This window comes from Triturus cristatus, chromosome 11 (assembly GCF_964204655.1).
Source record: "Triturus cristatus chromosome 11, aTriCri1.1, whole genome shotgun sequence".
Classification (NCBI taxonomy): domain Eukaryota; kingdom Metazoa; phylum Chordata; class Amphibia; order Caudata; family Salamandridae; genus Triturus; species Triturus cristatus.
In genome coordinates this window covers 165,616,667-165,644,289 of record NC_140594.1, presented here as the reverse complement: position 1 = coordinate 165,644,289, position 27,623 = coordinate 165,616,667, and the positions used below count along the sequence as shown (strand labels likewise).

The 27,623-nt window shown below is 42.0% G+C and overlaps 1 protein-coding gene across 2 annotated transcripts in view; it reads left to right on the top strand.

Moving 5' to 3' along the window:
* Positions 1-27,623, top strand: part of TMEM120B (transmembrane protein 120B) — a 96,042-nt gene that overhangs the window by 9,771 nt on the left and 58,648 nt on the right. For both annotated transcript variants that reach the window (XM_085636363.1, XM_085636365.1), the window contains exons 2-4: positions 7,697-7,815; positions 16,371-16,487; positions 26,079-26,138. In XM_085636363.1, the coding sequence (XP_085492489.1) occupies positions 7,697-7,815; positions 16,371-16,487; positions 26,079-26,138 (296 nt within the window). The remainder of the gene's footprint in view (positions 1-7,696; positions 7,816-16,370; positions 16,488-26,078; positions 26,139-27,623) is intronic.

Below are 27,623 nucleotides of genomic sequence, written 5' to 3'. Positions count from 1 at the left end.
TTCCCTCCTTCCTTTCTTCCTCCCCTCCCCTTTTAAGCCTTTAAGTGACTTTCACTTAAAATGATTGCAATGATCTGCCCCAAAAACTGGCTTTTTAGGTTGTATATAAAAATAGGGGTTTCTATTTATTTATTTTTTATTGCTGGGGGCAGCCCTCGGCTGTTAGGAAGAGAATATGTTCTGGGTGAAATAATAGGCCTGGATTGTGTAGGTTTAGAACGGGTGGGTTGTTTCAGAAGCCTTCAGGCATCTCCAGGTTTGTACAGAATCCGAATGTTAAAAGCCACCTAGAAATGCAGATTTTCCACAGTTTTAATGAATAGAAAATCATGATTTTATTAAAGGCACGGAGGCTAATATTATACACAGCAGCAACAACACTTAGAATTAGAATACATCAAACACTCTAGAACGCAGAACATGCTTATAATCCTAGAATAGGCAGCCATCTTCCTCTTTTGTATCTGCGAAATAAACAAAGTCCCAAAACAACAATTAATCTGTTCCATCTTCAAACTTTGATGCTCTGCAATAAATCTTCATTTAACTTTGATGCTCTTCTTCTTCTTCTTTAACCTATAAAAAAAAAAAAAATAGTAATTGGGCGGGTACAGCAGAGGGATAATATTAGCCTCCGTGCCTTTAATAAAATCATGATTTTCTATTCATTAAAACTGTGGAAAATCTGCATTTTATGGCAAGGCCCGGAGGCCAATATTATGCATGTTCAAAGTTCATCCAATACTCTTTCTAACGGTTTAAAGTAAAGCCTTCTAAAAAGTTGAATCATTTGACCAATCTGAAGCTTTCATAATCCCATTCAAACTAAAACCTTTCATAAATGCCTTACTAGCCATAGCCCCGCTAACTGAATGTGCCCCAAAAACACTATTATCCACCCCTACTTTAAGCATAACACCCCTTATCCATCTTGCCAAAGTGGGTGCTGAAACTGCTTTATATGGTTTCACATAAGAAATTAACAATTGAGTACAATTATCCTGTCTCAAGCCAAAAGTCCTCCTCTCAGACAACTAACTACGCACACAACATTATCACCCTCCAAAAGGGGGTAAAAAAATTTCCTAGACATAGTCTTTGTCCTTTTTCTTATTTCAAAACATACACCTTCTGGCTGAAAACCTCTTGAATTAACCTCTAAAACTCTAATATCTGAAGCCCTTCTAAAGGAAACTAAACACAAAACCATAGCTAATTTCCAAGATAAAAACTTCAAATCCAAACTTGAATTCGTTCCCCAACTTTCCAATTCTCTCAAGACCATTGAAACATCCCAGAGAGAATCATATTTCGCTTTTGGAGAAAGCACCACTCGTACACTTTTAACTAACCCTTTAATCAAAACATGTTGCCCAACAGGAATCCCATCAACTAAAACATGCCCTGCAGAAATGGTTGACCTACTCGAATTAACAGTATTATACGCTAAACCTCCATTAAACCGATCTGACAAATAATTCGCAACTTCTACTACAGGTGCGGATATGGGATCCAAACCCCTATCAATACACCAATCATTCCACTTTCTCCATGCAGATCTATAAACCTTTGATGTCCCCCTAGACCATGATTTAGATATGAGCTCCTCAGCTTCCTTTGATAATCCATGCATCCGCCATATTCTCCTGAAATCAACCATGCTATCAACCTTAACTGACCCGACACCACCAGATCGTGAACGTTTCTCTGAACATCCAACAAAATGCAAAATTTCCCTGTAATTTGGCAAAATGACTGGGTCCTCCACTAATAGATTCATTAGATCTGGAAACCACACCTGAGCCTTCCAAAATGGCGTTATCAGAACTAACTGTGCTTGCTCCCTTCTGACCTTGTTCAATACCCTTTGGATCATTGAAAACGGAGGGAATGCATAATTCTTCCCCTCCTTCCACACCTGAAAGAATTTATCTTTTCCCTTCGCCTCTGGGTCTGGTCTCCAACTGTAAAAATCTTTGGTCTCCAACAGTAAAAATCTTTCAACTGAGCGTTCAATCTGTCCGCAGAAAGATCCACCTGCAATGGCCCCCACATCATCTCCAAACTCACAAAGACTTCCCTGTTCAACCTCCAATTGCTCACATCCTTGAGGTATCTTGAATACCAATCCGCTTCTACGTTGCTCAACCCTGGTACATACTGAGCTTGAACCATTATCTCCCTTTCCAAGCAAAACTTCCAGAACTCCTTGGCCAGCTCCGCCAATCCTCTTGACCGAGGACCTCTCAACTTGTTCACATAGCGAACCGCCGACAAATTGTCCATTTTCGAAAGAACACAACACCTCACTTGATCCCTTACAAAACTCTTTATCGCAAAAGATCCTGCCAAAAGTTCCAAACGATATATGTGCATCTGTCCTTCCTCTTTTGACCATTGCCCACCTGTTGCAACCGTTTCACACCTTGCACCCCATCCGTGCAAACTAACATCCCACTCTATTTCCATCTCTGGCATTTCCCCAAAAATCGCCCTTCCGTTCCAAGCTTCTAAACTCATCAGCCACCAATCCAATTCCTCCAGAGTTTCCTGGTTCATCTTTACCTTCTGAGAATATCTTGCGCCCTGTCTTAAATGAAATGCCTTCAATCTCTGCAACGCATGATAATGAAGAGGTGCCGGAAAAATTGCCTGAATCGATGACGACAGAAGGCCCAGCAATCGAGCCAACTGCCTCAGTGTAATCCAATCTGCACTCCTCACTCTTTTCACCTCCTTCCTGATTTTCCGCTCTTTCTCCATAGGCAACTTCAACACACAGTCCAATGTCTGTATCTGGAAACCTAAAAACGTCATTTCCTGCATCGGTTCTACACAAGACTTCTCCTTGTTTACAACAAACCCAAGAACCTCTATAACTTTCACTGCAAAATCCGTCTGCTCCTTTGCTAAACTCTCCTCTGCCATAATCAGAATAAGGTCCAGGTAAACAATCAGACTGATTCCCCTGAACCTCAACCAGGCTGCCACTGGTCTCATCACCTTTGTGAAGCACCATGGAGCCGACGTCAGTCCGAATGGAAGACTCTTGAACCTCCAACGTTTTCCCTTCCACCTGAACTGCAGAAAATCCCTTTGCTCCTGATACATTCGAATCGTCAGATACGCATCCTTTAAATCTAACCTCGTCAACCAATCTCCTTTCCTCAATAAGTCCCTCAGCATATGTATCCCTTCCATCTTGGTGATTGTAACCAACTCAATCGTTTAACTCCCTTAGGCTTATGACTGGTCTCATTCCTTTCTCTTTCTTTTCCACTAAAAACAGGTTGCTTATGAAACAAACCGGAACTGCCCTTGCAGCCTCTATTGCTCCTTTTTCCTCCAAGGCCTCCACTTCTTTTGTCACTAAGGTCTCCATCTCCTTTGAGAATCTCAAAATCTTTGGAACCCTTTCCTGTACTGATAAAATCTATTCTGTAACCAGTTACTGTTTCCAAAACCCCACGGATCCCGAGTAATTTCTTGCCATCTCGAAACAAACTGGGCTAGTCTGCCGCCCAATTTTATTTGAATAAACATAGGGCCTGGTAAACGTCTTACCTGAAACACCCCTTGGTCTCCTGTCCGAGCGCAAGTTCCTTGCTCTGCCTCTTTGTCTTTGCGGGAAGAAACTTCCCTGGTCCGTTCTTGAATAACCATATCCTCCTCCATAACTTGCACCACAGGGTCTAACTCCCCTACCAAAATTGCTTCTGGTAAATCCTTGACCTCGGCCGGGGAACCGACCCCGCGTTCTCCCGGCCATCCCAAAAACCTTTCTGATATCTTTTTGAGCCTTTTGCAAGGAGTTAAAGTTTCCAACATATCTAGCCATCTCCTTGACTAAATCGTCTTCAAAAAGCAGACCTTCGCTCTGTTCACCTAGTTCCTTACTAGCCAAATCAGTAAGTTTTGGATCAATTTTGAACAGAATACTCTTCCTTCTCTCCAAACACAAAGCCGCATTAGAATTACCTAGGAGACATATGGCTCTCTGCACCCACTGGCGCATCTCCCCAACATCCACACCAGTATTGTTACTGTGTGCCTCCTCGCACATATCAAACTTTTTTGTTAATGGCCCCAAGACATCCAATAACCTGTCTTGGCAACCTTTCAGTCCTTTGTCTAATCCTCTCCTAGGATCCTTTCAAGTTTTATTCGGGAAAGCCAACATCTTTTGGTCCAGCTCGGGCGTGTAAGCCACCTTGCTGTTTAGACTAGGCCTTGGGCACTCTGACCTTAGTCTTGTTCTCACATCCTTAGGGATCTCCCTTCTTATCCAGTACCGTATGTATCTGGCTACATGTTCAACCGGTGTCCATTGCGGTGACAACGGATGTTAAATTAATAACGGGTCGAACATTTCCTCCCCTTGAGGATCTACAAAGTCACCAGCCTCCAGCTTAATTTCTTTATCTTCAAACTTCCTTTTTTTAATAGGAACCTCTTCCACATCTTACTCCTCCAAACTCGAACTACACGTCCACTCCATATCATCACGCGCTCTGTTTGAATCGCGCATCGTTAACTGCTTGTAATTTCAAACATTAAAACGATGACTCCCGTAAAATCCGCTACGCTTCCTCTTAAACCATCTTCCTAATCAGATTAATTTATCATTAGCCTAATACCCAAAATAAGCATTTCTTCCTATATTTAAAAAAGTAAACCTTTCTTTCTAGAATTAAATATTTCTTCTGTTCATAACATTAACATATCCTTATATTACACTTATTGAACACAAAAATCACTTTTATATTAAATATTTTCATTATTTATAAAGACTATAGAAATGAATGTACTTATCTTGTGCTTGAGCAGCAACAAAAGAGGAAGATGTCTGCCTGTTCTAGGATTATAAGCATGTTCTGCGTTCTACAGTGTTTGATTTATTCTAATTCTAAGTGTTGTTGCTGCTGTGTTTGAGGAGCAATAAAGGTGATATGCATAATATTGGCCTCCTGGCCTTGCCATAAAATTCTTTGACCTTTTACAGTGTCTCAGCCTTCTACCCTTTGCCTCACCCAGTATGATTTCCAGATCGTGTGTGGTTCAGGGTACTTTGTCCCGTATATAATTCGTATCCTACTTAAGTGGCGCTGAATCGGAGATCCGCAAGGCCCACATTGTTTGTAGCTCCTAAGAACTCCACGAATGAGAGACATCTGTATTTGGCTCATTCATATCTTTTGGTTGTGGGAGGTACACGCTTTATGTTTGTACAATCGTTTGAATTAAAAAATAATACCTGAAACAGTTTTGTCCTGGGCTAGGAAACATCTTTGATGTTCAAAACCGAGAATGTCTTGATTTTTGTATTTAAAAAAAAATCGAATGTTTTTTAGTGTTAGTGTGGCTTGTATGTGGTAGTATTTTGTGCGTGAAAACACCATGTTGGTAATGGTTTGCACATCTGCTTACACAGGTGATGTCTTACACATGTGGTTTCTCCAGCGCTTTGTTGAGCCTAAGATCATCTTAATGATTTTTTTTATACATGAGATCATTACAGTCAAACATTTTTTTTGCATGTGCCCAGCACTATTGTGATAATTTTTTACCAGCGGTGATATTTTGTGTCTGGGATAATTCCAGCATGCCATCAACCCAGTTGTGTTGTTTTGTGCCTAGGAATATAGCATTAGGAATGTTGTGTGCATTTGGTAATCCCAGTAGTGACATGTAGTGTATGAGGCTGTTTAATTTTGATGTGTATGTCAGATCTTCCTGTGGTGGTGGTTTGCACCTGGGAGCATTACATGTTGATGTTTTCTGCATATGCGCATTGTCATATTGCCAATATTTTGTCTGGGAGCATTACATTGAAGATATGTTTGCTTTTGATATATTGTGCCCGAGATCGCCACAAAGTGGTATCTTGTGCCTGATGTAACCACCCCTGTGATGTATGCTTTGGGGATCTTGCGTAGTTATGGTGAATATTTTGAGTCTTACCACAAAAGTTACCAGACCTTAAACTGAAGAATAAGTCTACCCCAGCGTCAAACCAAATACGAACCTTAACGCTACCCTTCACTTAAACCAAACACTGCCCCTTATCTAAAACAATACCGCTTACGCTAACGTTTAGCCTGGTATTTGCTGCTTTCAATGTTAAAATATTGTCAGAAATGGTAATCTCAGTCCTCATAGAATCATCTATATAGTGGTACATCAATGTAATGGATTCTGAGAAACCACTTGTATAATTTAAAAGGAAGTCAAAGTGCTACTAATGAACAAGTTATAGCTGTAAGGCTCATGTACTTTAGTAGCCTACCACCTTAGCCCGCATTTGCTCTACCCATGTAAAGTATTGGACTTCTATGATCATGTATATTTTGTGGCCAGCTTGGTTTCTATGGTGGCTTCCTGCCTCATTTTGGGACCTACCACATCCTGTTTCGCTCTTAATTTTGCTGTTGCTTCCTTTCTTACCACTTGTAAAGCGCTCCGATACCTACTTGGGTCATGTTTGCGCTATATAAAGCTTTATAAATAAATAAAATAAAAATGATGGCCTACTGTTCGTGTAATCACCAGGAAGATATTTTAATTATTTGCTTTCCATTGTGATTATATTTCGGGCATGGAATCATCGGAATGTTGATGCTTTGAACATTGGAACGCTAAAACAATATTTTGTACACCTGTATGCCACTGTGGCGATATTTTGTGCTTGTGGTCGTTTTGATGCTGATGTCCCATGCATGTGATCACCCAGTGTTGGTATTTTGTTCGGTGAACCTTACAATGGTGATGTAGTGTCCCTAAGATCTTCACGGTGGTGACATTTTGGTGGCATCATTAAAACGGCAGATTGTAGATTGGGTCAGAGGTGAACCTTTTGTGCCCTGGCTAATTTCTAAATGGTGGCAAGTCAAAAAACACATGATTGATACAAGTCTTATGCTGCCAGTACCTATGTTTTCATTGACTTTTTTGTTTCTAATGTCACTTTTGCTTTTGTTTGCTCATTGAGGACTGTAAATTGCCTATAAAGAACACCAAAACAAACTATCATATGTTGGACCTGAGAAACATACGTTTGTGATCTTGCGCAGAATATGATTCATTTACATAAAAATGTTTTCAGAAAATGGACCCATGTATAAGCATCCCCTGACTGAATTCACACTCAAAATGAGATGGCAATCAGACAGAGGTTGCTCTGATGTCCAGATCTGTAAATTGACTGTGTCAGAGACTGTTTAACCTTTAATGGGAACCACATTATGCTACCTTAGCCCCCACTTTCACTTCCATCTGCTGCAGTCTTTCTGATGCAAACCAGGTCAATTGCTATTCATGGTCTGAAACAAAAAAAAACTCGATCCAGGTCTAAATGATGTACTAATCCCTTATACTCTGAATGAACTAACATTATCCTAAATTAGATTCTCAGTAATAGCTGGAAATTGCTCCAGAATAAGTCCTCGTCATGCTGGAAAAATGTACTTTAACACCTGTTCATGTTACTTGTCTATTTCCCTGAGCGGTGTCTGTTTAACATCTCACAAACTACTTACCTGCATTTACTATTGTGGTGCTTTTGACAGGCTAGAATTCAGAGCATCAGTGGTGTGATGGTTTCACATTCATACAGAGTTGTCGCTTGCATTTAAATACCTATTCTGTGTCATGTGCATTACAAAGATATATTTTTGATTCTGCTTCCTGTTTACTGCAGGAATCTCACAAGGTATACAGGCAGAAACTCGAAGAACTCAATGTCCTTCAGACAGCTTGCAGCAGCTCCATAAGCAAACACAAGAGGCGGCTGAAAGACTTGGAGTACAGCCTGCGGAGGTAATGCGAGAGCGTCCGGCTTGGCCTAGTACTTTTCCTGCTCTGTCGATAGCTAAACGCAGTTTGATCCATGAAAAGGACAACATGAGGAATCGTTCTTGGCAGCTGTGAGCTTGCGTCGTGCACACATGTCCAAAACTAGTTTAGTATTTAGCTAACACAGCTGTATTGTATTACAGCATTTATATACCGCTTACTACCTCTGTGTGGGGCACTGAAGCACTTGCCTACATTAGCAGCAAGCTTCGCCTTGTACAATGTGTGGTTTGATGGATGTGATCTTTAAACCTAAGTGGGCTGCGTTTTCTATATTTTATGTGATTACCATTAAAGTGAGGTTATTGTGTTCAGGGATGAAGCATTTGGCATTATGGTTGATGGTGAGGTGTGAAAGAAACACGCAGTTTATGGTTTTCAGTACGCTGGCAGCTTTGAGCAGCTCTGCAGGTCCCTTTATGGTATTTCTTATTATCTTAGTCTACTAAGCTGGTTACTGCACTGAATTGTCCAAACTAAAGTTTGTTTGATAGTTTTGGTCCTGAGCTGGAATGGTTGGAGAGAGAAAAAGTGGGGAATTCTGCTGTAATGGGCTTTGTTAATAACTTCCCATATCCATATTGCATTGTGAGATGTAAAGTAGTGGTCATAGATAGTTGGGACCTGTAGTGATAGACTAGATTAAATTCCTTTAATGGGCCATCAGTATGTGACAGTTCTCTTCATTTATTCCACGCCTGTTAATTTGCCGATTGCTCATTTATTGGCTGGTACAGTAATAGTATTGGACAAGCCCCGTAGCAGATATGTCTTATGTGAGCATAAGAGGGGTAAGTTACAGTTGGTTGACCTAACTATATATCCAGGCAAACTATACATCAGCACTTCTTTAGTTTACCTGCATATCGAAAGTAGTTTGCTGGTTGGGTTGTTCCCTATCTGTGGAACTTGAAGGTGTGATTGTCCTTCCAGGTTCTGTCTCAGGGATGATGTAATTATCTTGGAAATAGCCATGTTTTTAACTGTCTACTGAAGTGTATGTGCTTGTGGAAGCTGCGTATGTTTACTGCTATGGAGAAAGTAGTGGTTCTATGGATTTATTCTAGTCTGATGATCTGTGTTGCAAATATGGAGCACAATTTGTGTATATTGCTTAGATTTGATCGGGTGATACAGTGGTCCTTTTCCTTGTGAGGCTCTGGACAATGTAGAGTGCCTTGAAATGTGTTTTTCTAGCTGTAGTAGCCGGTGGAGTTACTGCAAGACTAGTCATTAATTCTCTGGGGTGGCGGAGAAGAAGTCTTGCGGCCGCATTTTGAATGAGTTGTATTTTGCCTATGATGAATGTGGGTGAGCCTCGGTATAGGCTGTTGGCATAGTCAAGCTTGGAGTTTACAAGTGTGAACATAGCTTGCAGTTTCTGTTGTCATCCAATGTAAGGGTTGCTGTGATGCCTTCATTGTGTAGAAAGCACACGCTGCGATGGTGTCGTCATATTGTATTAAAGAAAAGTCTGAATCCATGGTTACAGCTATGTCTCTGTATTCTTTTGCTGTTGCAGGGGCCTCAAGTTCCTTGGGCCATATGGTGGTATTTAGCCATAATCTGCAGGTCATGATCTTGGTCTTTGTGGTGTCGAACTTTAGGTGGGATCCATCATTCGTGTCTTTTAGAATGTGAAGGCAGTCATTAAGTTTGGCGTTGCAGAGTTCTTGCAGGCTGTTTACTTCAGAATGATTTGGGTGTCCTATGCATATTTGTAACCGGATGAGGTTGAATGTCTTAAACGGATTTGGTAAGGGGGTTAGGTAGATGTTAAATAATAGTGGGGATATTTTAGCCCCTTGAGTGAAACCACAGAGACTAGGCTGTGAGGAGCTGATGTAAAAGGTGTTTGGCAAGCTGCACTTTGTCCATCTCTGAGATCAGCAATCCATTTTTATAGAGCATTTTCACACTCTCTTTGATGATTGAGTGTCTGTTGTAGCATGTGGTGGCGGACTGTGTCAAATGCAGTTGATCAGTCTAGAATCAATAGTGTTCAGCCACTCCGTTCTTGTCAACTGCGAGTTTAGATCATCCCAAATGGATACAAGAGCTGACTCTGCCTGGTCAGAAGCTGCACTGCTGGTCTGACATGAGTCATTATCTTTACTTCATCTAGGATTAACTGCTGTCCATAGTGTGTTCTTCAATTAGAGTTTAATTTTTATTTATTTATTGATGTCGACCGAGTTTCCTCCTCTTATTTTGGCAATCCGATTTTTGTTGATGGTGCAAAATTCTGATGGGGTAACTTTCTGGCATGTGGGTGCAAAGTCTTTGCTGAGCCTTGTTTCTGTGGTTTATGAGAGTAGGTCAAAAATGTAGATGTGATTTTTGTTCATTGATCTTGTGTTGAAGAGTATGCATTGTGGTTGGGTTTATTTCTTGGTTATTTCAAGGTGTTTTGAGGTACTTGTGTGATATAGTATATGAGGAACAGGGACATAGAATAATTTGGTGTCACTGAGTTGGGAGGTAGTCTGGTTGCAGCATGGGGTGAAGGGATGTTTGTGTGGGGGAAAGAGAAGTTTGAGGTGTGTGGACTTTTTGTTGATGATGGTTGTGTTATCACTCTGGTGTTAGGTGGTTTGAATGAGGTGTTGAGAGCTCTGTGGGGTTAATTTACTATCAGGGAACCTAGCGATCATATGATCATGCCCTCCTTTGATTTTTTTAGTTTTCTTAGGGCAAGTGTCATTGTGTTTGTCAGTTCTTGGAGTTGTGGTTTTATTGATGGTGTATTGTCTGTAGGTTGTGTGGCGTAGGTGTAGTGGTTGGTTTTGCTTTTGAAAAGGTTAGGTTGTTGATGGGGTTGTTTAATAGTAGTTATGGTCACTTAGTGAATGTACATGAGAGATGTGCATTTAGTGCAAGTAGCATTTATGAAGTAGCCACAGAGATAGATTTTGTAAATGAGTAGTTACATCTCCACCAGAAAAACCTCAGGGAAACAGATGTTGTAGCCCTATGCCCTTTACAGGCCCAAACAGACAACACCCTTAATGTGGCACCCTTTACCTGGGTGCCTTAATCCCTCTGTTTAAATAGCCCTACTGATGAGATGACCTAGATACTAGTTCTAACTATAGATCCCTATCCGTAGCAATGGGTGACCAAACCCTAAACCCTAGTGCCAGTAGAAACCTTAGCCCAGGGAATCAATCAGAACCCAAGCGCTAAGCCATAGAGCACTAGGAACTCTTCCCCTAGAAATCTATCGGCACCCAAGCCATAGAGCCAATAGGAACTCTAGTCCCAGGGACCAGAGGGAGACCAAGCCCTAAACCCTAGAGCCAGTAGAAACACTAGCCCTGGGAACCAATCGTAATGCAAGTCCTAGAGCCAATAGGAACCCTAGACCTAGGAATCAATGGGAAACCAAGCCCTCAGATCTAGGGCCAGCAGTAACCCTAGATCTGGGAATGAATCAAAACCCACATCCAACAGCAAATAGAAACCATAGCTCGATAGATCATGTGGACTCAAGGGGCTGTGGGAGGGGAGGAGGAAGGCCTGTTCAGGTCCAATCACAAAGCCTGAAACTGGTGTGCAGATGGGAAGGAAGCTGCTGATCAGCTCACTATCTGTCTCCTCTGTTGTATATTGACCAAATACACGATTTTTAGTTCCTGTTCAATACTGTACGAACGGCCCAATTTAAAGTCACTAAAAGACTTTAAACTCCTTCGCCTACCACCCCCAAAAAGGGGTGCTTAACAGACGGACACCCAAACGCAATTTAACACAAAAACGATTAGGCATCCTTAACACACTTAATCTTAGGTATGGATTAACATTTTTCCCCCTTCTTTTGGCAGGGAAAAATCTGTTTTTTGTCACTTTATTACCAGCTTCCCCCTTGGCTGCTCAAGGCTCACAGAAGGTGGGGGGCGCCAAATGTAGATGGCTTCCTTGTGATTCTTTTTCCCAAAGGGAGCTGTGCTAGGAGGGAGCGGAGGAGGAAAGCCTGCTCGGGTTACTCTGGGCCCAGACCCAATCAGTTAACCTGAAACTGGTGTGCAGAGGGTCACGGAAGTTGCTGCCCAGCTCACTGGCTCCTTGGTTGCAAACTGTCCCAATACAGACTTTTCAGTTCCTGTTCATTGCTGCAGGCAAGGCCCAATTTATAGCCTCAAAAAATTCTATCACACGCTTTAAAATCCTTCTCTTACCACTCCGAAAACCAGTGTTTTAGCTGCCCTCAAGTACAGGAGCACAGTCACAAAGGGATAATGTAGGCCCAGATTAAAGTCTTTCGTATTTCTGTTTTGGAAGGAGGTGAAGGTGGCACAACGTTTTGTACAATTACCTGTGCTAGTTTAATTTGCATGTTACTGGCAGTCCAGTAACCTGGCTACTCCCCTTCAATCAGAAGGTGTTCTGCTCTTGTCATTGGTATCCAAGCTGTATAATAGTAGGTATATGGGTACCAGTATCACCCCCCTCACCAAAAATGTCTTTGGCTTACACCATTAAAGAATTTTTGTTGGAAACAAAACCTTCCTATTTTTAAGTTGTCTGTGTTTAGCAGATTCAAAGACACTACTAGTGTGGTGCAGCATGTGACTTGAGCCAAAACATTGCTGACCGCATTGAAAACGGGGCCCACAGGTGGGGAATGGAACACGACAATATAATTACTCCATGAATTTCTGTGTCCATCGCTAACTCTCCCCGGAGATCCAGCACAATGTGTTCTAAGGTGCCACAAGGACCTGACAGCTGTTGGTTGCTTGGCATCTGCAGGCATTGGAATCAGCATCCTTGGTCAGATAAGACACGTGTAGCAGAGCTCTGCGTTGGGGGCCTATGTCAGAAATATCAAGTTTCTTTTAGACCAGATGTAAGTTCATGATAGAAAACTAGTCTTAGTCAGCCAACCCAAGAGTTCTGCTAGCTATTGTGTGTAAATTTGTTTGATAAGATAGAGGTGCTTTATTTGTGAAGGCCTTGGTGAGCCAAACTGGTGTCTTTGAATGTTACCATCTGAGAAACTACCTGGCCGAAGAATGTGTTCTTGTTTTCAAAAGTATCTAATTTCCTCCTCCAACTCTCATTCTCAAAATGTTCTTGCACGCTGCTTTGGGCGCACGTTTTTCAGAAGGGGGACCTTGATGCACATGGAATGACATACAAGAATTCTAACACAGGCAGTCCCCGACTTTTCTGTACAAATCCTTCAACCATGCTCCTATTTCCTCCAGCCCTTTAACGCTTACATCTTTACCTCTCCTGCGCGGTTAAGGCTTGCTACTCGCATTGCACTACCGCTCCATCCAGCGACATGCTAGCATTTTGAAAAAGGCCGCTCACTCACAACATGTTTTATTTTTCCCTCCATTTTATCCCTTAATTTCCCCAATCTTTGTGCCTCTTTTGCATCTCCCTTGTCCTCCTTCGCCCTTTTGAGGCAGCCTGAGTGTTGCTTAAAGCATTGTGTAAAGCGCCAAGTAAAATAACGTAGAGAGGTATATTTTTAGATTACTGGTTGTGCAATTTTGCAGCAGTTCGGTGTGCGTTTCCTGAAGCCACCTGAAGGCTGTGAAATTCCTGTTCCTCTTGCTCAACGTGATCTGCAGCCAACACGGAATGCAGGTCGCAGCACTGGAGTGGGATACCTCCGAAACCAGGCCTTCGAGGCGGCAGCACATAGGTTGTTCCTTCTGTTCCTTTCCCACCTCAATGAGCAAGAATTGCACATAATGATGGGGATCTGTTCAAACGGATGGATTGTGCCATGGGCGAATTTCTGTCTTGCTGTTGCACAACTGGAGGTTCCTGTAGGTTTAAAAACGCAGGATCCATGGCACACTTTCAAGGCAACTCCCTGCTCTATAAATTATTTCCATTTAGATTTATTGCATGGGTATGACTGCTCTAGCCTTACAGTGCACCCTCCGCTTACACTATAGGTTTCGCTCTCAGGGGGTAAGGCATTTCAACATTGGTTTGCCATGCTGCTGTTAAACAAGCGCTGTATGTTGCAGCTCACATTTTATTCATCCTTGCTAAACTATATTAAACCGGTGTTCAAGCATACATTTATTAATGACAACAATTGATCAATATTGAGAACCAGTGTTAAATATTATTCACTGCAACAAACATTAAATTTTATTTTAGGAAGCTATATCACCAGATTGTAAAATTAGTTGTGTGCTTGAAGGACTGTTAAGCATTGGTTCAGTGTTATTTGATTACTGCGGGTGTGATCTTTGGATCCAGGGTAACTGACATTCTCTGTCTGCACAGTTTCCCTTATAGGCCAAAACTTGGGAGTGCCCAGAGACGGGATAAATGCTGGTCCCAAGTACCCAGAAAAAAAGTCTGGGCCGCTAATAGCTATATGGTGGTTCAGCTGCTTTTCAATATAATTCCTTTCTAAAAACAGAACAGATGATGCAGTCTTTTAAACGCTTGAGCAGGTTTGACAACCTTGCCTATCTTTCCATTGCACGATGGTCTGTCCATTGAGCATTGTGCAAACAGCATTACACAGGTGTGTGTGTGAGCGTGTGTCAGCGTGTGTAAGCGTGTGTCAAGGATTCAAGAGATAGAGAAGGTTTGGCCTGGTGCGTCGCCTGGCCTTTCAACCAGAATATGCTGTCTTCTTGAACATCCGTTCCAAAGAGCATGCTCTGAGACTTTCAGACTTTGTACAGAACCTAGCGTCAGGTTTAACATTAGCCAGCACGAGCGAGAAGCAAACTGCGATCTGTGAACTGGGCAATGGTTCAGGAAGTATTGCATCGGCGTCTCAGTCCGTGAAGTTAAAGAAAAGCTAAAACGTCTATAGTAAGGTACTGGCAGATGAGGGCATTGTATGCCAGTTGTAGATGGTGAAAGACCTAGCCACCATAGTGGAGTCTTGTGGTTAGTGTGCGAGTGGCAATGAGTTTAGCTAAGTATGGTAAATGTTTCTCACCACGTATTGTTGCAGGGATTCTGCTCATGCACAGAACTATGCGCAGGAAACCAGGACCTCGGTGTATTGTTGTGTACCAAAAAAAGCCACCTCAGTGCCCAGAACCCCAATCCGACTAGCATTAGTGTCTCATTTGTTCTCCGTATTACAGCGAAGCTACCAATGATTTGAGCTGAGACTGCAACCTGCAAGAGCTGTGCAGGGAACCAGCGAAGCATCCATTAGCAAAGGTGTATTGCATGTATTAAAATAAGCAAAATTCCCTAGGCCGCCATCCATAAAGAGCACGTAAACACCGGTCTTCTAGGTGTACTAAAGGTACAGACTTGTTGGGGAATGCTTCTTACCTCCCCGTAGGCCAGTTCACCTCTGCATGTCAGAGCCTGCTAGGGCTGAGCCTGTCAGCCTGGTTCCACTGCTGACCAAGACGGTCGTGTTCCCACATTGACGATGAACAGATTCTTCCCAAATGTTAGTTTGCGCTTTTGCACCAATACCTATAAAGTCATATTCATTGAGTCTTGAATAAGTATGGTTTGTCTCTGTCATACATGTTCCAAATCATGGCAGATTTTTTTAGTAATGTGCACTAGAGTGCGTGGGGAGCTTGTGTCCTCTTTACTACGTGAGACCCATGCTCCAGCAGCATATACCAGGTAGTCTGTTTTGATTTATGATGTGAATGTACTAAAATAATTGTACGCTTCTTTTATTTACACCGGATCCAGGGCCTGTGCTTCTCTAAGTCCGAACATCTGCATGATCTCTAATGGAAATGAATCAAAATGTGAGGCAGCACGTGACCTCCTCATTGACCTTCAATAGGGCCCCCCAAGCTCGTCCCTACCCTCTTGTTATCCCTTCCATGTCCCGTTACCGTTACATATCGGGCTCTGTTGCTCCCAGTTGGTTTCCAGACACCGAAGTACCAGTTCACACATCCGTGAACATCCAACCCCCCCTTCTACTCTGTGCTACACCACTCGACCATGTCACTTCAGGAGCGACAGTCCGGTTTGTGGGATGTGGAAATGACCATTAGGTTATTAGTACTATTTAAATTCTAGTCTGTTCAGTGGACTTGAATACCGCCTCCCTTTCTGCCCCAAAACATCCCGCATTTGAGAGGATCGCCAGGCCCTCACGGATACTTGATTTGCACATTGCAAAAGGGTGCACCTGGTGGGATTTGCAAGTACTAAGCAGATTTTTGCACAAAAATTAGCAAAATAACAGACTATATATATGGTGCCTTTTTACCCCATCCACCTCCCACCCCATCAGTTTGTATTCTTAATGAGCAAAAGCCCGTGTTAGTTAGGCTTGGCATTTCGTAATTCATAAACCAGGATAGTGCCTAACTATGTATCCTTGTGGCCAGTGGATCATACTAAAGGCCTACACCATGTAGGCAAGCTGCCAAATGAATGGTCCGTGTTTGTTGCACCACTGATGCGGGAAGTCCGATCTCTGCTGCGGTTCACTGCAGCGTCCTCTGACATTTATTTTTTCTGTAATGTTTCCTCTGTTATTTAAAGGGTTCGTTTTCAACGTGTTTGTTCTCTTTTTAAATGTCTTTTTTATGCAGGCACAAACAAACCGCTGTTATTGAAGATGCCGAACTCATACAGCAAATCAGCAGTCACATCAAAGAGCGGCAACATGTTTTCTTTGACATGGAAGCCTACTTGCCAAAGAAAAATGGGTACGTTTGTCTTTCAAAGCTTCTGTGGCCTGCTCATCAGCATAGTTTGAATAAGCTTCAAAATGTACTCGTGTGCTTGTTTGTTAATGTAGCTTCTGCATAGGGGTTGTGACTAGCCTTTGGAGTTGCTACCTGGTGCATTGAGGGCTTTAATCTAACCTATTTGACCACTGCCCGGGGCGAACTGCCCCAGTAAAGCCGCAGGCTGAAGCCAGCAAACGGGCGCAGGTAGTTAAGTGCTCAAGACCGACATTTGATCTCAGGATCGAACTTTTGATCAATTAAGTTCCATTACATGAGTTAATTGTAACATCTGTTAATTACAGCTCGTAGTAACTGCAAAATCTGCCCTGCATAAATGCACATTGTGATTACCGTGTGTCAGTCTTTTGGATTCAAGGACGCTGAGCACTCATTCAGATATGTTTTTCATTATTGTGAAAGGCTAATTGTACCCGGTGTTCTTCTGCCATGCATTGAACACTTCCCTGCTTTGGCAAATCCACCTTCTCCTTTAACAGGCATTATTAACAATTTATCAAACCTATATTGTTTGTATAAAAAATTTATTTAAATTTCCAAAAATATGATCTTAAGAAGTATTAGGTATTTTTTTTTATTTTTTAAATAACCAATAATATTTATGGTTTGGGGTATTATTTTAATAACTTATCAAATACCATCTTTCAAACAGTTTCGAGCCTGTCGCCATAGTGACTGATGGTTACCGGTGTCTGTTTTGTTCTCTCTTGCCAGCATCACTCTAAGACTTCCACTAAGTACCCTGCTTCCCATCCTGCATCTGATACTTCTTTTCCATGCCTCTTCCAGTTTCTATCCTACACCTCTTTTTCTTCTTTGCTTGTTCTTGCAACCTGTAGCTCAAGATTTCTCGCCTCCCGATTTTCTCAAGTCTATTGGAACACTCCCTGCTTTGAATCTTTGCGTTCAGACAAGGATGTTATCTGGCCATTTAATGCTTTGGGAGTTATTTCTTCACGCTTCTTTTTAATAAGGCACACTATCCTCTTCGGTTGCCGCAGGATGGGCATGCAGTAAGTGCTCGAGAAATGGGATCTCCCAGACGTGAAACCTACATTGACCTACATTTCAAAAACATTTTTTATGAAATATGAATCAATGGGTTGAGCCAGTACATTATCAGTCTACTGGATGCCATCATCTCTACTCCTACTTAGATGCCTTTTAATTTTCCTTGACTTTATTTTTGAATGTTTTGACTGTTCGTAGCTACCTCTTTCTCACATGTGTTGGCGCTGGTCTGCTTACACCTTTCTCAAGTGTTCCTTTAAATGTCTCAAACTATATATCCTTATTGACTTAACTGATGTCTTTGTACTGCGTATCGGACTCTTTTTGCAATATTCTTCTTCCTCTGAAATTGTCCTTGCTTCATTAGTTGTTGGACCCAATGTACATAGCCCTGGTTTTACAAGTTGGAAATGCGTAACTTGGGGTTAATTCATGTTAATCTTTGTAGTAGATTGCTAGCTGTAACAGGAGTCACAAAAAAAAAATCCCAGAGGTAAGCCTCGAAACATACGATATCAATCGGTTTCCAGGAGTACTCTAACTGGAAGCATTTACGAATGCAGATTTTTTTTTTTTTTAAATGCTTGAATTTTTTCTCATATTTATTTTTCTTCATGATCACATGTAACCTATTGCTTCTTGTATGAAACTCCTTTCCCTACAACTCATAAAAATGGATGTTCCTCCACTTTCCTGCTCTTGAAAGGCATACAGTCCTACCATTCCCAAGAGTAGATCTTTGTACGTTTTCAGAGTGAAAAACAACCTTTAACGTTATGAGTTTGTCGGTGCTTTCCGCCCCCCCACCCCTTCCCATGCCTGCAGTGCGCACATTCTTGCACTCAAACTTACGAATGTGGTAGATCCAGTGTACAAGTGAATTTTTCTGCATCCGCAAGTGCCCTTTGAGTTGAAAAAACTCCCCCAATCCTGAATATGCGACTCAGGATGTGGAATTTACTACTGCCGATTGCTGTTTTTATACACACAACGTCTATTCTATACCCTGCATTGATTTGTCAAACCTGGATTGGGTGACTGCAAGATGGTTTGCAAAAAATGGATATTTGAAATAGTTTCTCTATTTATTCCATAGTTTGTGTTCCTTTTCTCAGCTGGTTGGGGCAAGGATGGTTGACTATAGAGACCACATATCATTTTAAAGAAATGTCGAGATCTAAACCACCAAATGGGATCAGTACACTTTGGTGTGTTTTTATTTTTAATTTATTCTGTCTCTTGGGACATTTATCTGTGTATACACTGAGGTCCCTTGTCCTGTATGTATTTACTACTTAACTCCTAACTGGCTCCCAAGAGCAGGTCCTAAGTCATGCACCGTTTTACCAAGCGAACCATCTTCTGGTATTATTCATATCTCATCCCACACCTAATAAATATCAGTTGAGCCACAAATGATCTACCAACTAAAGCCCAACATTGAGCCTCCCACTCATCATAAGGTAGTTACAAGGGAGTTTGCCTGTCTTTTAAAAGAACCTAGCAATCAGGGTTTAGACTTGGGAGGAAAACCTTAGGGGGCAATTATTGATGGCCTTGGATGAACCGGCTCTTGCACAAGCTGATATCCCTGGACGAAGATACGAACAGTGTCCTTTACTTCAGGGTCACCTGGCAGTCGCAGATAAAGGCAAGCACGCAGCCCTGATATCCTTTACTTCCTGGTATCCTTTTACTTCCTGGTATCCTTCAGCACTGTAAACTGTATTGTGTTTGTACACGGACCAGAAACATTTACAGAGAACCGAAAGTATACTGCAGGTATTCATATGTCCTATCGGTCAAATTCAGTTAGGAGAATTTGAGTCAGAAAAGAGAGCAATGCCTTTTTGAGCTTTTGGAGGCATCTCCTCTGTTCTGCCTCCTGTGAATGCATATCCATCAAAAGTCTAAGCGCCAGGATGCCCGTTGGGTGACAGTTAATGCGCTATACAAGTATACCTATACATACATACATACATACATACATATGTGCTGCCCCTGGCAGGCCTCCTACAGTCTCGCAACTTGCCATGTTAAACAGCTGGTGGCACCCAAATTCACCTTAATCCTTGGTATTGAAATATGTATGTGTCCACCTATATCACCTCCAGGCTGCCTTTCCCACAGGTTGAAATGGATACATGACCGCTGCCTATGCCTAAACTAGACTAAAGTACTGGTAAAACTTGAGAGCGGCCCCAGTGATTTAATGTCTTTCAATGTGACTTCAGCTTTTCGCACCACAGCTAAATCATGCTTCTTCAAAAGGGAGCCTGCTTGAGCTCCTCATTACCAAGATTGAGAACTTGCCCGTGCACTTGTCTTAAATAAACCTTAAAGTGGCCTATACAGTAGTCTCCCAAAAACAAATAAAGGAGCTTCAGAAAGTACACAGATTAGCAGCTAAACATATGATAACTGTCAAAAGGAGAGACCAGGCAAAAACCCCACACTTGAAGCTCTTCTTGAGCCATCTGCTGCATGAGTTGTGCGCTGTTGCATTGACAAGGTTCTCAGGGAGGGATGGTCTTCTACAAGTTAAATAAAGCAACCCACAAGTGCACTGAGGGGCTGCAAGCTGAAGCGGGCATTACAGGATACTAAAAACAATTGTGTATCTGTGGATGACTATTGCAAGTGAATGCACTAGAAACCTGTAGAGTTTAGGACCAGACCATGCCATTAGGTTGCAACCTAACCAGTTTAGGCTCAAGAGGAGCTGCTGCATACTGTGTTGTGGGAGGTTTGTACGAAATTTAAGACTAGCAAACAAATGCATCCCAGTCTACCTAGGCTGACACCTAACAACACTTGCTGTGTAATATTGCATGGTAATCAAGTATATTCTAGTGTTTAGAGCTGTGTGTCCATCACAGTGGAATACTGTGTCAAACGGCCTAAATAAATACCTATCTTTAAATCATTATATACATCAACACTACTATTTAATGAGAACGGTTCTTAATTTGTACTGGTATATGCAGGTTATGGGCACCAGTACTTATTTCTGGGGACCAGAACTTATTTTTCATCATCAGTATTTGACGCAAAATGAAAAAGCGGGGGAAAGGAGTAGAATAATGGGAAAATGGTGACGGAGAGAAAGCAGTGATGAAAAAGAACCCGCAAGAGAGAAATATAGGGGCAGGAAATGTTGGGTGGCAGAATAAAGAGGCATGAGATGGAATTAAAATATTTATTTTGTTTTTTCCTATGTTTCCTTTTTTTATAAATTAAGCAATCAAAATTAAAGTTTGGTTTATGTGCTTGAGAAGTTGGTTCCATCAAATCATGCTCTGTATGTTAACAAAATGGACCCTCGTTTATGAGCGAGCTAGATTGGTCAGTACCCAAAAAAATGCTTTTTACTAAATACACCATGTCATTTTGGTTGAGAGAGTAAATTTTTTTTAAGGGGTGTTTTAAGGGGCGTTGTTAAGGGTTCCCCGTTGATGCATTTTTCATAGCGAGACAATTGGCACTTATATTTTTGCAGGCCATACAAGAAAAGCCTGGGCACTCTACAAAGAAACTCTAGTCACCTAGTAGTAAGATTGCGCGATCTTGTCTTCTGGGATTGGGGATTTTTGTTAGTAGGGCTGAATGGAAAGACATTACTTCATTTTGGAGCATCCTCTTCTGTCATAGAAATTCCTGGTGATAGTTTAACACAACCAGTTCACTTTTGTGAATGTTTTAGGTGCCCCTTATGCTCTTTGCAGCCATGCCCCACTTTATTCATCAAATACGTTGCTAACACCTACCCTGTTAATCCCTCGCTCACCTCTTTTGTTATGAATTAATTAATTTCAGGAGTGCCTCAGTCTGCTCAGCGTGTAATTCTTTCCATCTTGACTTATTGTATTTGAAATGAAGAATGCCAGTAAAACCCTAGCAAATCAATGTTTGTTTTCAACATAACATTTGCACTTTCTCATTCTTACCAGGGTCGGGTCTCAGTCCAGCGTGGTCTTCAGCTTTCATGCTCACACCCTCATTTTTGTTTCTCAAGAACGTGATTCTGATTTCACAGTTCTGTTACTCTGACACTGATCTTCATTGCATTTGATCCTAAAACATTTACCTAGACACAAACACTTTTTCCTCCTTGATGAACCCTTATTGACCCAAATGAATATACATTGGGTAGAACGAGCACAATGCACACGTAAAGGGAGACTCGGAGCTCAGATTTTGGTCATCCTCTTTGAATTTCACACGTCTGTTCTTAAAGCCAGTGCTTTGTTCATCCTTGTTAGAGTAACTTTTTTCCCTCAGCTTTTCTTAGTAGGGTATGAATTTGGTGTAGCATCTGCCACCTTCCTCCAGTCTCCCCTTCGTGGTGGTAGCTTTCTTCCCTTGTTTGTCTTTGAGTTTACCCTTCATCCTGGAGATGTTTTTTTTCTTTCAAGCAAGGGCTTCTTGTACTTGAGCTCAAAGTTTTTTTAATATTACTTGATAGCCCACTGACTGATTGCTTGAAAAAGTAGCCACTCAGTCAGGCCAAAAAATATAGGCCAGCCTCCTCAGGAAACATTTCCTCCCTCAACAAAGACTGGTGACACAACCCTGTTGATCGATTTGGCTCTCCTTTAGAAGTAAACAGACAACTTTTCATTCTACTCTTCTATCATGATTCATGGGGAAGCCGCCTGCTAAGGTCTATGTCCAACAGGCACCCACTCCAGAGCCATGGAACAGCACTGATCTCTCCCAAAACACAAGACCAACTCCTAGCCAGAAATCAATCCATGACTAGATGGACTTGCACTATCTGAAACTGAATCCATTAAAAAACAAATTCCTTTTAGTTTCTCAGAAATCATATGCTAAAACCAACACATCTCTGCTCAGCAGGACTTAATCTATCATACTGTGACTCGGCCAAAGGCCTGGGTTTCATGCTGGATTCATGCTGGATTCCTGTCTCTCACTCTCCGTTCAAGTGAACAAAATGGCACCATCGGCCAACTTTCAACTAAAGAAAATCAAAAACCTACTCTTCCTCCAAAAAAGATCCGCAGTCATGCTCTTAGCCCAAGAATTGACTCTGGCGTTCATTCCCTCATCACCTCTGGTCCAGCTCTAAGCCATCTTTCACTCCACCACAAGCGTAAGCTCAGAGAAGAAAAAAATCTGACCATATTTCTCCAATTCTTAGAGACCTCCTCTGACTCCTGCTGAAGGCACAGATAAAGTTCAGAATTGGATGCATCACCTACAAATCTTTTCACTACCATAGACCCTCTTATTTATTCTGCTTCTCGCACTGTCAGGAGGAGTCAGTCAGTCAAGGAGCAAATCCTTCTTTGGTCTAGAAGCTCAAATTCTAATCCTTTTAGTCTGGAAGAAAACTTCAGGAGGTGGCTAAAACGGAGTCCCGACATTGTCTTTTAGGGAAGGCCTAAATACTTTCCTCCTTAAATCATACCTCAGCGGAAAGTAACTCTTCTGCATGGTGACTCTCTGGAGATCACGCCCTTAATCACCCTCATTTACTACTTGGATTAATTTTTGCTTAACGTTCTGCTATTTCTCCGTTTTGGTCCCAGTCCCCAACCTCACCATACCTCCTCCATGATGGTGCTCATGAAATTTTCTAATTCTTTTTCTGCTCTCTGTAAAATGCTTTAATACCTACCCAGATGACGAGGCGCTATAAAAATATTCCTGCTCGATAAGTGCTATGGGCCTTCACCCACTGGTCAAATTAAACCGCTGCCTCTGCTAATTTGTCTTGCTTTTCTGCTTTTTCAGCCATAGGACCCTTACCTAGCCATCTTCCATAGCCCAGTTCACTAAAGTGCATTCACAGGCCACTCCTTCCCTCTTGCTTAGTCAGAGCGTATTACAAAATTCGGGGTATACTCTGATACACTGTGCAGTGGGTCCCATAGCTTCATTCCCACTTCACTTTCTTCCAAACAGGGGAATACCACTGCACTGGATTTAGTGTGGCCCAATCTGAATGCTCCTCCGCAACACTCTACCCTCTTGCTGTCAGCTAGCATTCCTTGATCATCTTTGTCAGGGACTGGAGGGGAAATCCACCATTGTACTTCTCATTGTGTTCTTTGTGCTTGTCTGTTCACACCGGCAGCTTCAGGGTCTTCCTTTAGCAGCTCTCTTCATCTAAACTGATCAGGGGGTGTCTCGCTTGCTGAGCTAACCTGAACAGTCAATAATATATACAGTCTAGTGACTTTATTAATCTTCTCGACCTAACTGTAATGCTCTTGACCCACAGCTGGTTTCAAATTATGTGATTCGGGACAAATATTTTAATTCATCGAGTTGTCATTTTCACATATGAGAGCACCTTCAAATATGTGAGTTCAGCATGTTTGATCTACAAAAAAACCTGTTTTATTTAATAGACAAAATGTTTGCACCATATATAATAGAAATCTTCCCACATATAGGATATACATGCCCCTCGACTTGCCTCTTCAGTTCATTAACCGCATTACCATCAGGGCGGGGGCAGGAATGTTTATCAAATCATGTTTAAAAACTATCACTTTTAATAAATATATCGCTAAAGCATGAAGTGGTAACACAGTATCATTTGTAATCAGCACATTGTGCATTAAAATGACCACAAACTTTACCACTGACTGATAAAACTATATAGTGTACAAACAATGTTTGGGAATGGGGTTGGTGAAAATGTCATTTGCACAGCACCAAGTAAAGTGTCCTGATTTGTTTTGCTCCTATTTAAATCTTCGGTTGCATTACACTACTGAATAACAAAAAAAAATTGCCTTCCTAATTCCTGATACATTTTTAAATATTTTTACTATTCATTTACAAGTTATTTAAATGTTGTGTGGTAGGAAAAAACCTGTCATCTTCTAGCCTTTCGTTTCACAATCATTGTGCCAGCTCACTTTACAAAATCCTGTAATTGTAGAATGGGAAAGAAAGGTAAACATAATTTTCCAGGACAAGATAAGCAGCAGTTAGTAAAAAAGACAAACTGGCATTTGACATTTGTCCTTGAACAGAGAGCAAATGTGTCATGGTAAAAACAAAATTTAAAGCCATTTTTATTGCTCATTCACTTTTTGAATGAACAGAACACCTGTTCTTTTCCAGCTCAGGTACGCTCGCCGGAACGTACCAGTGAGTCCTAAAATTCTTGACCTGATAAAATCTGACTCTCCATAATGAGTGGGCGAGTGGATCTTTCCAGGAGGTAGATAGATATCTCCTCTTTCTTTGCTATGCATTCCAAATCACTCAAATTGTGCATAATGGGATTTACTTTGCAAAGTCGGTAGTCCCCACTCCAGCACAGATAAATAACATCTACTCGAAATCATGTGGTAAGATCTACAATAGCTTTAATAATTGCAGTACCGTTGAATATTTATGATTGTAAACGCGCTCCACAGAGTTATCATGCAGTCGTATTGCCTTAGCTGAGTTCTTGGAGCCAGTGTATTGTCTCAATAGAGCATGTAATTGGGCTCCTGAAATGTAGAGTGCAAGTATGTATTCTCTCAGCTTTCATTGTGCCGGGATGTGTGTCTCAGCAGTTCCTGCCTGTAAGATAAGTTATGCAGCTGCTTTTTAAGATCCCCCTACAGTTATTGTGCTATCAGTCCTGCCTTAGCAGTGAAATGTTGCCGTTCATCATGTGTTCCTCTAGCAGAGCTATTGTGCCTGTAGTCATGCCTATATAGTAGAACTGTGTCTAATCATTGGTCCCAGGAACATTTACATCTCTGAACCTTGTTAGAGGGTTTCACTACCCTTTACCTAAGGACATATGCCCATTTTAAAGGCTCCTCTGCATTCATAGCAGTAATTTGTTGTCCCTCAGACTATTCAGTATTTCTTGGGCCAGCGTTAATTTTATGCCCATATTTGTGGTTCCATCAAAGGTGTTAAGTTGCTATTTAGTTGCCCATTAGGATGCACGCCTGTAATCTGTGTTTGCCTCACAGCGTGAGGTATGTGTCTTTCTTGGCTTCGACTCTGCAGCGCACGGCAGGTGGCAGAGAATAGCTTAACTAAGGCCATACTTCATATGGGCACCTTTCCACCATTTTGGTAGTAGAGAGCTAGGGAAGGCAATACCCCTTCATTGCTATCCTGTGACAGCTGGCTATGTCCCCTCTCTGCTGCCACATACTCTATTTACTGAGAAAGTCCACTGATCTGGGCGGATTCTTAAAGGAAGGTTTTGTAGGTCTCCTCCTGCCTGTGTGGTCATCTGCACTCTCCTTTATGAACCATCACTACTTGTCTAAAGTGTACTTTATACTCTGCTTGTGATGGGTCGGTAGTGTTTGGCAAGAAAATCTGCCCCAGATGCTGAAACGGGCCCTGCTGCATGCTCTGGCAAAGCCGGGCCTGGTCTGTTCTCTGGTGAATGCTTATCTCTGGTTAGTTTGCTGTCCTGTCTGCACAAGCCATCGCATGCTGCGTCTTGAATCCTTCAATCACTGTTTTAATGTTCTTTGAAAAGCAAAGTTTTTGTTTGTGTACATGTGATAATCTGTTTCTCAATGTTTTGTTTTGCAGTTTATATCTAAACCTTGTTCTTGGAAATGTGAATGTAACTCTTCTTAGTAATCAGGCAAAGTAAGTAACACTTCTATCCTTTTGCATTTTAGTGTAAACACTTTGTTTTTATTGTACTGGAGTTTTTAAACTTTGTTTACCTCTTTATTCGAGCTTAGCATGTGAGCATGACAAACCAGTATCCTAGTACTCCTAAAGGAGAATGTGTTTTGCAATCTTCTTGAAAATGGCACCTCTGCATCCAGTGTAACTTCCCCTCTACTCCCCGTCTCTCACTCTTCTCTCCATCGGCCTGGTCAGATACTTGGGGAGCACCTGTCTAAGATAGCCCATCAGTCCTCTGTTGTCCTTGACCTGAAGTGAGGGACTGGTTGTCACAGGGCTAGCATGTAGCATTGCTCTCTGGCCTTTGGGGAGTCTGCCTTTCTGCCGTGTGCCAAGCTGTATTGAACCAGTTCTTGTCCACAGCCCACACATAGCTTGGTCCCAGTGCACTCAAACCTTGTGTTTCAGGGACTGAATAAATCAGTATGTTCTTGTCCACCATGTGGTTGATGCTGATTCTCTTGTCACTGCAATGTCTCAAGTGTGTATCTTGTGTTCCTGGTTACATAACAATAGGGGTTGTTGTTGCTCAAGTCTGATTCTGTCACTGACCTCACCTCTAAATCGCTCCTCTGTTTCCCTATCTATCTGCATCAGTAAATTGAGGCTGCTTCATCAGAGTTCCCTGCACATTCAGCCTGTCTGTGTATGACCGTGTTGTAATAAATGATTTGAATGGTGTCAAAGGTCTTTTGGCTGCCACTGTTGCAGCTGGTTGCAAAAGAGTGTAATATGTAAACCTCTCCACATTAGCAGCAAAGTGAGATTTCCAGGCCTCAAAATAGCTGATGGGGTGACCCTTGAACATGTTGCCTATCGCTGTACCTTTTCCAAGTCTACATTGTGCAAACTGTGCGGCTATTTTGGTTATGCTCGATCCTTCCGCAGCCTTTTACACCATATCTCCATCTCTGCTGGTGCAAAGGCTGCGACAGGCTGGGCTGAGGGATGTTGCCTTAAACCTGTTGAAGTCTTGTTTTGGTGAACAGGACTTAGTCAGCTGCGGAGGTTTTATGGCTAAAAGTTTTCTGCTTCCCTGTGAAATTCAGGAGGGTTCCTCCCTCAGTCCTACCTTATTTAACCTGTATGTCACCCCATTGGTGCAACTGGTGCGCTCCTTTGGTTTCCAGATGCCGTCCTGTGTGGATGACACCCAAATCGTCATCTCCATCTCCGATGATTGGGAAGGGGCGGCAGACAGGTTTAGGTCCTGTATGTCTGAAGTCAGTATTTGGGTGAGCGAGAACTGGCTTAAAATGAACAGGGAGGAAACTAAAATTGTGGTTTTTGGCGCAGAAAATTATATCTGGACTGATTGTTGGTGGCCTGAAACCTACAGTACACTACCTGATCCGGTGGCCACGTAAAAAATCAGGGGGCGATCTTTGACACTACTTTGACATTTGATACCTAGGTCAATAGAACAGGGAGTTCTTGTTT